This window comes from Mus caroli, chromosome 8 (genome assembly GCF_900094665.2).
Source record: "Mus caroli chromosome 8, CAROLI_EIJ_v1.1, whole genome shotgun sequence".
Lineage (NCBI taxonomy): Eukaryota > Metazoa > Chordata > Mammalia > Rodentia > Muridae > Mus > Mus caroli.
In genome coordinates this window covers 10,244,069-10,255,130 of record NC_034577.1, presented here as the reverse complement: position 1 = coordinate 10,255,130, position 11,062 = coordinate 10,244,069, and the positions used below count along the sequence as shown (strand labels likewise).

At 45.9% G+C, this 11,062-nt stretch overlaps 1 protein-coding gene across 2 annotated transcripts in view; it reads right to left on the bottom strand.

Moving 5' to 3' along the window:
• Positions 1 to 3,235: 3,235 nt before the first annotated feature.
• Positions 3,236 to 11,062, bottom strand: part of Upf3a (UPF3A regulator of nonsense mediated mRNA decay) — a 13,351-nt gene continuing 5,524 nt past the window's right edge. Inside the window, exons 4-9 of one of the 2 annotated variants that reach the window (XM_021170866.2) lie at positions 10,200 to 10,298; positions 9,973 to 10,083; positions 6,569 to 6,624; positions 6,325 to 6,480; positions 5,334 to 5,434; positions 3,236 to 3,782 (exon numbers count right to left, since the gene is read on the bottom strand). In XM_021170866.2, coding sequence (XP_021026525.1) covers positions 3,485 to 3,782; positions 5,334 to 5,434; positions 6,325 to 6,480; positions 6,569 to 6,624; positions 9,973 to 10,083; positions 10,200 to 10,298 — 821 coding nt within the window. In that variant the 3' untranslated portion in view covers positions 3,236 to 3,484. The remainder of the gene's footprint in view (positions 3,783 to 5,333; positions 5,435 to 6,324; positions 6,481 to 6,568; positions 6,625 to 9,972; positions 10,084 to 10,199; positions 10,299 to 11,062) is intronic. The other variant, XM_029480841.1, reaches the window with a different exon arrangement.

Sequence of the window (11,062 nt, the reverse complement as noted above, 5' to 3'; positions counted from 1 at the left end):
AGTCACTAGGCCAAAGGTAGTCACTATGCAAACCAACCAATGCCTGAAAAGGTTACTTGCTACACCAATGAGAATAAGCCAGCTACCCTGTTGCCTAAATCTACCCCTTACAAGGTATAAAAAGTGTTCTTTCTTTGTTCTGGGTCTCTCCTCTGGTCTGTGTGCTGAGAGGAGAGTCCCCAACATGTTGGGTCAATAAAAAAAAATCTTCATGCGGTTTTCAGCGATGGCGGTCTCTGTGGTCTTTGGGAGTGAGGGTCTTTTGATGGACTCCAACAGCCCCAGTTACTCAGGTCTCAGGCCCACCCTGCCCATCTCACTTTTACATGGATGCTAGAATCAAAACACGCTGATCACCCAGTCACCTCCAAGTAGGTCCTGTGTTGCTCAGTGTGTGAGAGAGACATCAGGTGAGAACGCACTTGAAGGGGCAGCCATGTTATCAAGTATCCACTCTCAGGGACCGTGAGCCCCTCCTACACAGCAGACAGCATCACCTTTCACTTACAAGGCCAAGGATGTTTTGGTGAGAACACAGCCTTACTTTAAAGACAGGGACGGATTTGGGAACAAGAATCGGTAGATGGCTTTTAAAATCAAGGGAGTGATGTTGTTTTTAAATGGGGGGTAGGAGTGTTTGCTTGTCACAATTTGGTGTCTGCCTGTCTCTGATATTTAGGAAAAATACAAAGTTTTTTATTTTAAAAATTACTGGATAACTCTTTGAACCTGTGAGAGGAAAGTCAGCCTTGTTTTGGAGGCCTGGGCATGGAATCACAGAGTCTCTCTTCTTGATTTTGATGATGACAGACAGTTGTTAAAAACTTTCAAGAAGTTCTAAAATGCAAGCCTTTAAAGTTTTTGTTTCGCTGGGCAGTGGTGGCACATGCCTTTATTCCCGGCACTTGGGAGGCAGAGGCAGGCGGATTTCTGAGTTCAAGGCCAGCTTGGGCTACATAGGGAGTTCCAAGACAGCCAGGAAAGACCCCCCCCCCCTCAGAAAAGAAAGAGAAAGAAAAGATATTATGTAAACAAAGAAATAAATCTTGTTAACTTATGACTAAAGGAATTGGTTATCTTGAGAAGAAATAATAGGATAAATAGACAGAAACATAGCATTGTAGTTTTTACTAAAGTTTAAAAAAAAAAAAAAAGCTGGGCACCGTGGCCCATACCTTTAACATCAGCACTCAGGCGGGAGTTCAGTTTGAAGCAAAAGCAAGAACAGAAACAGATATTCTATCAGTCTGAACGCACTGTAAGCTACATAGAAAGAGAAACGAAAAAAATTACGCAAGAATTGCAAATGCAGATTTTCCCGTGTCTTCCATGAGGACAGCAGAAAAACAGCAGAGAATGCAATCCTATTGCCGAATAGGAGAAAACTGGGGGAAGAACAAGCGCTCCCAGTCCTCACTTAATTGTTACTTCAGAGCTTTGCACTGGGTCCGTATAATTAAGTTGGGGATCAATGTCCATTTCTTTGCTTTGCACTTGTTTCAAGTTTGAAACAAAATACACTGAGAAAAAGAGAACAATATTCATCGTGTTTACTCCTTTAGCTGCCCCTAAGTGCGGGTCTATTTCCTGCCTATATTTTTCCTAAGAGTATTGAAGAACTAATGGGGCTGGAGAGATGACTCAGGTGCTCTTCCAGAGGACCTGGATTTTATTCCCGGCATCGGCACGGAGGCTCACAACGGTGTGAAGTTTAGTCTGCCTGACCTCTCCACTTAACTGCTTCTGTTTGAGCAATGGGGGCACTCTAACTTTAGATGTGGCTCGCCAACTGCGCTTGCTGCTCCTGACGTGCTGTCAGGAGACCTAGGACACAGTTCCCTCTTTCCCATAGACCGAGGTTGTGCTCAGTAACTCCTAGTTTACAATGCCCACAGGAGTCTCTGGGGCACTAAAAAGTAGTGAGTCGTCTCTTTTGGCCGTTCCTGGAGGCATTAAAAATGGATGTCACTAAAGGAAGCAAATAAATTAATATATACATTTTCTACAAGGCCATCACCTTGAATGACAGCAATCAGTAAGTGAGGAGAGCCAGCCTCAAGGGTCACATAGTGTGTTCCCAGTTATTCACATCCTTAAAATGCTCTAGTCAGAGAGGCTTGGTGAGGCTACCAGGCCTGGGGAGCATGTGTGTGAGATTGGCCCCGGAAGTGAAGTATCGCTCCACTATGGGAGCTCTGGGGAGGTTACCCATGGCAGAGCATCCTAAACAGACATTACAGCTAAGTGATTATGACATTAACTGCCAAGAAATCTTCCTTCTGAAGTATCCCAAGTAGAGAACACTGGCTACCTTTGGAGAACTTCACAACATGGAAGATGTTCTGGCCCTGAGACAAAATATCAAGACACATATTGCATGGCTATGATCCCGCTTAGCAGCAGCCTTCCCACCCACTACCTCACTGTCCCTCCTTTCCTTGCCCACAAAAGCCTGAGTTCCCTAAGACAAGCTTTTGGGGATGATGCCCCCTTAACTTCCAGCATGGCGGCCCTCTGTTTATCTGAGTCTTCCCCCCAACCCCCCAGTCGATTCTTGGCTCCCAGATTGTTGGCTTACCAGTGAGGAGCAGCCTAGAAATGGCCCCACTCGTAGTGCTACCCTGAATGTGTCTCTGGGAAATTGTGACAGAACAAAAGTGACCTCGCCACTTCTGAAGGGACATCTGTTCTGGTCTCAAGGACCTCTTGCTGTATTCACACTTAGGCAGAGCTGACTCATCAAAGAAAGCGCCACAAGATGCTCTTTCCTTTAGCACCTTTTTTTTTCAAGATTTATTTATTTTATGTATGTGAGTACACTGTTGTCTTCAGACACACCAGAAGAGGACATCGGATCCCATTACAGATGGTTGTGAACCACCATGTGGTTGCTGGGGATTGAACTCAGGACCTCAGGAAGAGCAGTCAGTGCTCTTAACCACTGAACCATCTCTCCAGCACCTTCCCTTGTGATCTTAAGGCTGCATTTTACAATATTCATCTCCAGTAAATGACTTATGCTAACCAGTTTTTCCAGGTAGATAAAAACCTGATTCTTAGAGCCAGGTGGTGGTGGCACACACCTTTAATCCCAGCACTTGGGAGGCAGAGGCAGTCAGATTTCTGAGTTCAAAGCCAGCCTGGTCTACAAAATGAGTTCCAGGACAGCCAGGGCTATACAGAGAAACCCTGTCTCGAAAAAACAAAAAAACAAAAATAAAAACAAAAACCCTGATTCTTTAAAAAGATGATGGAATGTTTTATTCTGAATTTAGTTCCAAGTTTAGTGCATCCCAGATGAGCAAGAACACTCTAGAAGGTATGGACTTTGCAATTCAGCCCACATGGGCTGACATAGACAGAGTACAACTCTAGACCTACAAACACAAGGCAGATTGTTCTTATCTGGCTTCGTAAGGATTTCTACCCGGGGAACATGGCTGTGTGGCTGCAGAGCACATCAACAGGGACGATGGCCCGTGGTCTACTGGGCCTTGTGTCCCAGGCGATCCTTTCTTGGCCCCAGGCTGTCATACTCCTTGTGTTCCTTGCTGCTTCTCTCTGCCACGTCCACGGGGACACTGCCATCCTGGCCCTTCTTCCCTCTGTCCTGGGCGAAGCCTTTCCCCCACTTTGCCTCGTCTTCATTCCTTCTGGAGAACCTGGCAAACTCTGAATGACTGCTGTGCTTCCTGCAGGTGTCCGGATGACATCTTGAAGTTTCCGGGTCTTTCTCTCGAGATCTCTTGTCCCTTGGCTCTTTATCACTGGCATCCTGAAGCCTGTGAGTCAAAACAAATGGTTAATAACTAGCTGCAGGGAAGAGGCTTTCTTATTATCTGTCTCCTTTCTACCCTGAGTGGGGTGTGTGAGAATTGAGCCCATTGCTACAGAGCTGAGGTTCGCAGCCATGGGCTCACATATTCAACAGAAGACACAGAGAAGATGGACAAACGATATCTGCCACGGTACCTGAACGGCAAGTATATATACAATGACACAACGCTAAGGTATGTGGACACACTGTCCTACCTCTCAGTTCTCCAAAGGAGGTGTGGTGGGAGCAGCACTATTAGGAGGTGTGGCCTTGATGGAGGAGGTGTGGCCTTGTTGGAGCAGGTGTGTCACTGTGAGGGGAGTGGGCTCTGCCGTGACCCTCCTCCTAGCTGCCTGATGCTGAGATTTCTGCTGACTGCCTCTGATCAAGATGTAGAACTCTTGCTCCATCTCCAGCACCATGCCTACCTGGATGCTGCCATGTTTTCTGCCATGATAGTAATGGACTGAACCTCTGAACCTGTCAGCCAGCCTCAATTAAATGGTGTCCTTTATAGGAGTTGCCTTGGTCATAGTGTCTGTTCACAGCAGTAAAACCCTAAGACAGCACGTTACAGCTTAGCTAAATGAGTGGCATTCCTAGGTGCCCAGATGAACTGAAGTCTTTTAGTGCCAGTTGGATTAACTCACACAATGGAAAGGTTAAGTGAGCAGTGGACAAGATGCTTGTTTATCTGGTTCTTGAGGTCTTTGCCTCTCTGAACCATGGGCACAAGCTACCGCGTACCCTCTGAGTGCTATCCACGTGGGAAGCTTGGGAACAAGTGAGGACACTGCTGTACCATAACCCACAACACTGCAATGCTAGAACACAGACCAAGGTGCTAAAGACTGAGGAGCTGATAATCCAACAAGTAGAAGCCTTGGTTTGGGCAAGCCCAGACAGACAAGATACTCAGGGCGAGGAGCTATGCCTGCCAGCTTCGTGGCTGAGCCCTTCCATGAAACCATGTCATGAGCAGGTAAAGATAAAGAGGCAGGACCAACGGAAGACAGAGCTAAGGAAAAGAATTATAATACCTAAGGCCTATTGCTCCACCACAAAACAACAAAAACAAACAAACAGAAAAACATCCAGAAGTGACCAACCCTAAAAGATGGAGCTCTGAAATTGTTGTTGCAGGTCACTGAAATGTGACCACAGACAGAATGCAGGGGAGCTGGAATAAAACTGTGTGACATCTCAACCACTAAGGAAAGTACTGACCAGGCATAATTCACACAGGAAGAAGGACTGGACGGCACACCCTGGAGACCTAAGCCCAGGAAGGAGGTCTTAAAAGGCAAGGGAAATGCTAAAGAGGCGACGGTTAAGGAGGAGCAGGAGACTTCCCTGTTAGGCTGATACTGGGGCTCTGGGTCAGTGCTCACTACACTCCTGGTGTGCTCAGCAGGAGACACACGACTCTGAGGGCAATATAAGTGTGCAGCACCGGACTGCCACTGTGACTGCAGACCAGGGGCAGGGGACGTCACTGCAACAGGAGCGCGCTCACCTCTCCCCAGCTGTCTCCGGCTGGCTCGCTACCACCTCTTCACCTCTTTCTTTGGGTTTCTCTGTGGTCACTTCTTCTCCCGTTTCCAGTTTTTTAAGAAGCTGAGAAATTGTAACATTAACACGGATTACTGCTACTGTATGATGTCTTACTGTGGCTCAGAGGCTGAGGGCATTTGCTGCTCATCGAGAGCCCCTGGACTGGGTTCCTCTCACCCACACCATAGCTTACAACCACAGTTACCTCCAGTTCCAGGGGACTCAGTGTCCTCTTCGGGCTTCTACTGGTACCAGACACACATGTGTTGCACATACATACAGACTTTGCTAACCACGGACATGGCCCATACATATCAAAAGTAACACTTAATGATGGTTGATCCTTTCTTTATATTGTGTGTTTCTTCAGAACTCCAATAAGGCATTTTTTTTTTTTTTTTTTTTTTGGTTTTTCGAGACAGGGTTTTTCTGTATAGCCTTGGCTGTCCTGGAACTCACTTTGTAGACCAGGCTGGCCTCGAACTCAGAAATCCGCCTGCCTCTGCCTCCCGAGTGCTGGGATTAAAGGCGTGCGCCACCACGCCCGGCCCAATAAGGCATCTTAAACCCTCTGTGGAGTGAGATGAAATCCCAGCTTTAAAAGGTCCTAAGCAAGGCTGATTCCAATTCCAATTTTGAAAAAAACTCTTCAATGTACATACATAAATGTATCAGCCATGGGAAAAGCTGGACATGAGCGTGAGACCCATGGGTGCTGCCTGGTGCTGAGTCCCGAATGCCTTGTCCTAGTCCTGAGGTACTGAGGATACCTGAGCTCACGGGGATGTTTGAAGCTGTTGTTATAGAATGGATGGAAGGAACTGTGATAAAGGGTTATAGTTAACTGACAACGCTCGATGAATTACAGAGTTACGATACTTCAGTGGTGTAGACACTTGAGTGGCGTTACGACTGTAACACTTAATGATGGATAACACTGTTTCCGCAGTCACCTTGATCCTCACATCCTTCTCCGCTCTCTTGTGCTTCTCCGCCTCCTTCCTCTTACAGCGGTCCTCTTCTCTCCTCTTCCTTTTCTCTTCTTCCCGCAGACGCTTCTTTTCTAGCTCCCTCCTCCTCCGCTCCTCGCGTTTTTCTTCCCGGAGTCTCTGAAGGTAGAGCCAAACACATATGTAAGTTTCGTGTTAGAAACAACAGGTACAGGACAGATGCCCACCAGGTACAAATGTTACCTACCTGCTTTTCTAATTTTCTATTTTTAATATATTCCAAAAGAGGGGTGGTCCTTCTGGCTAAAGAAAAAAAAATTATAATACATTACATATAACTTGTAAGCTGAGTTTATCTTAAGTTCTTTTTTCCAATTTAACATTAAAATAATTAGGGGAAGAATATTATCTTTAAAGTGTATGTGAGTATGCACTGCACCTGGGGACATTCTTATTCTGTTACAAATTCAAGTAATTTGTAGGTACTGACAATTCTGGATACACTTGACTTCTTGCCACTCTCTAAGTTTTTATTAGCATATGTCAGTTATACATAATAACGGGTCATTATGACATTTTCATACACATAAATAATGTATTTTGATCACATTTATGCTCCATGACCTACCCATGAGCCCTCTCTCTCCTGCTGAGCTTTCTCTTCCCAACTAACCCTCTTCCTCCCATGTCCACCTCTGTGGTGTGGGGCTTTTCTGTTTTTGTTTTTGTGACCTAGTGAGTTTAATTACGGCTCTTTATAGGGAGGAATACGGGTATGTGGATATTTACAGAGCCATAGGCAACTTAACAGTGAACAAAAAGACACATGACATGTTTTCTTTAAAAAGGTCATAAGACGGGGCTGGAGAGATGGCTCAGTGGGTAAGAGCACCCGACTGCTCTTCCGAAGGTCCAGAGTTCTAATCCCAGCAACCACATGGTGGCTCACAACCATCTGTAACGAGATCTGGCGCCCTCTTCTGGAGTGTCTGAAGACAGCTACAGTGTACTTACATATAATAAATAAATAAATCTTTAAAAAAAAAAAGGTCATAGGACATTGCCCACATACTTGGCAAAAAAATGTGTATGTGTGATATCTTAAGCTTCTCAAATGTTACTCATTTATTTTCATACTTGTGAAGAATCAGAAGTAACATTTACACACTTATGATGCTATATGTATTTTCAGAATGTTTTGCTTTTCCACTGTTGAGGTTTTTTTTTAAAGATTTATTTTATTTTATCTGCATGTATGGTATGTTTATGCCTGGTGCCTGTGGTGGTCAGTACAGGCTGTCGATTCCCTGAAACTGAAGTTAGTAACGGCAGTGAGCTGCTGTGCGGGAACTGGTCAGGTCCTCTGCAGATCAACAAGCCCTCTAAGCACTGTGCCATCTCCCCAGCCCCAATACTACAATGTCTTTAATGTACGCCAACCTAACTCAAAAGTCCAAAGTCTGAAATGCCCTCAGCACAGAAACACACTGCACATGTGGTATACACCTGCCTTCTAACTGTGTTTAAAATACACAGAAAACACAACTGCTATCTTTAGACTTGGGTGGCATTATACACACACACACACTCACATACATAGATGTGCATGCGCGTGCACAAACACACACACACAAACACAAATATTCCAAAGCCCCAAACAGAACACTTCTGGTCTTAATCATTTCAGGCAAGAGCTATTCAATCTAAAGCTTAGAAATGATTGCAGATGGCACTGCTGACCCAAATCCAAACCAAACAAACAGAAAAATCCACCACTCATCTCTCACTGGAAGTACATTTCCACACTTGACCCTGAATGCCACCTTTCCTACGTCCCACCCCTCATGTCTGTTTGGGATGTCAGGTGCCCACATGTATCAGAGGCCTCCAGGTGTCCCCAGAGGGAGCAGCTTCACAGCCCTCCAATGTGAGCACACGGTGAGATGGTGGGGCTGGGCCGCCCAACAGACCTTTAAGACCTCATAGTGAACGGGCTGGGAAGAATCCTGGATATTGCTGCAAGTTGGCACTGAGGACCTTTGACACCTGGCTAGAGACCAAACGGGACTCAGCCTTAGGGAGAGTGGGGATGCTCAGGGGTACTCACGCGTCGTGGCAGGTGCTGTGCTCATGGAGGTAAGCAGTCTGGCAGAAAGGAATTTATTTTAAAGAGACACTTTGGCTATCAGAATCAGACTAGGAAAGCAAAGGACCCCAAGATAAAGTTTAGTAACACTAACTTACTCCTCCTCTCCTCCTAATTACCTGTCACAAACGTTTACAAGGCTCAACAAGGTGACGATGTTTGCTGAGGCCATGAAGTGCCAAGTCTCAGAGCTAATCCTAGGCTGGTCCAGTTGGAACTCCTGGAAGCCACAATTAACACACGCTTGCTCGTCTTAAGCCTGGTCTTTAGTTCTTTCTGCCCCTGAGCCCCCACACTAATCAGTCCATCCTCCTCCTTTCTGTCCATATTTGACTTCTAAAACATGCTCAGTATATTACAACAGCCTTCCCTGCGAAGCCAGAGCTCTCGGTCAGACCCTGGCACTCACCAGCACTGTGGTCAGAGCAATGAGAGGAGTGAGTTACCCCCCTCCTTCCGGGCGGAGTCAGGTGTCAGGTCTCAGCACAGGGCTTCTTACATCTCTCCAATCACGTGAGCTTACGTTCTGTTCCTACAGAGCTCCAGACTCTGGTCTCTTTATTCCCCATATACTCAATTTTAAACATCTCTTTTTTGCAACTACAAAAGGAAAATATAGTTCCACTGTGGACATGGGGGAGGAAATCGGGAAGGGAATTCATGTGGAAACCAACAAACCAACTAACTGTATAGGAGATGCTAGGCAGGTGAGCAGGACACGTAAGGGATGGCAGGCCTTGGGAAAAGAGCTGTGTTCTGTTATGTGTATGAATATTCTGCCTGCATGCTTGTCTGTGCATCACGTGTGTAATATACACAAAGGCCAGAAGAGGGCGCTGGATCCCCTGGGAGTGTAGTTAGCAATGGCTATATGTAGCCAACTGGGTGCTGGAAATCCAACCTGGATCCTTTGGAAGACCAACCAATGCTCTTAAACTATGAGCCATCTCTTCAGCCCCTGGAGGAGAGGTTTAATACTGAGGCCATCAGGAAATGGGACATTCAGGGGTGTCTGAGACTAAACTAAGGGGTTTCATGTCTGTTCGTGAGTTTTCTGAAGAGACAAACATTTCTAAAATACATTATTTTAGGAAGAAGTTCTATGGGGATTCTAACCAGATGCTAGACTCGAGCTGGGCTTGCATTGACAGGTTAGCTTCCTCAGAAGATTTCTAGCTTCATATATGAGCCAAATGTCTTGTGTTTATAGGCTCCCAAGGCCCCCCACCATAGCTGCTCTGCAAAGACAGTCACTCTGCTGCAACAAAGTCTCCTCTCTGAGCAGCCAAGGGTGTGCCCCTGTCTAGCCAGGACCCCAGAAGCAGAGTCTCGCTGAGAAAGGCTCGGAAATATTTCCCCGCGCTATCGCTTTTTTGTTGAAAGTAGAAAATACTGTTTCCATCAAGCCTGTAATGGAAAGAAATTTTACCCTCATCTTGAAAATAGGAGAATTAGATATATACTCCATCAGAAAGTGTCTCAATAAACAAACGAGCAGAACAGACCCAGGAGCTCTCTCGTCTTGGCTTCTATCTCTCCCAGCAGCGTCTCGGGACTAGCGCTGGTTTTCTCCTCCTCCAGGCTGTACGACTCGAGGAACTGTTTATACTCTGGGTCTGTAACAGATGAAGGAATGGATAAACGAATCAGGATCCCCCTCTCCAGCTATAGGGAATGCTTGCTCAGTGTACTGAATCTGTTGGTTACAATTCAGCTGTCGGAAAGGGCTCACCATCTTCAATGCTTCCAGTCTTGGCATCTTTTTTCTTCAGCTTCTTTTTGGCGATCTTCTGGAATGGAGCAAACTCCACCACAGCAGGATACTCCAGGCCTTGTATGGAGAGATGTCCAAGTGTCACTATGGAACTCTACTACAGTCTCTTTGGGAAACAAGTATCTTACGGCGAATCTATCGACATGGAGTTAAGACAAGGTAAGCTGCAGATCCAAACATGCAAACGTGCTTCCAGGAGAGTGGTGGGGGGAAGGAAGCAGTGCTCGCTACAAGGCATGGTCCACCATCTCCGGACTCACTCACAGCATCACTCAGTACATGGCATGGTCCATCATCAGGGGACTCATAACATAAAACAGCTTACGCAACAAAGGAGAAATAAATGTGCAGGTCAGTAAACCCAACTATTCCTTATTGCTTACAAATAATGTATGAATGGAGTACCTTCGGTCATGTTTTTAGTTACAATCAACTATTTTAATGTTAAAATGTTTTGTGTTAGAGAGATAACTCAGTCGTTGAGCCACATTAGGTGGCTCATAAACACACCTATAACCCCAGTTCCTGGGTATCCAATGCCCTCTTCTGACTTCTGAGGACACCTGGACACACAGTATACATACACACACTCAGACATGCACACAAAATAAAATGTAAAGAATTAATTTAAAGATTTATAAATATATATATTGTGGCCTCCCTTCCCCCCAGCCTGGAACCTGCCTGCTCAAGGGTGGAGCTACCGGCTCATTCGTCCTGCCACGCCCACTGCTGGAACCTGCCTCTGCTGCCTGGAGGCACACACGTGTTCGTCCTGCTACTGGACCCTGAGTTACTTGGCGGGAAATTGGGTTCCCTCC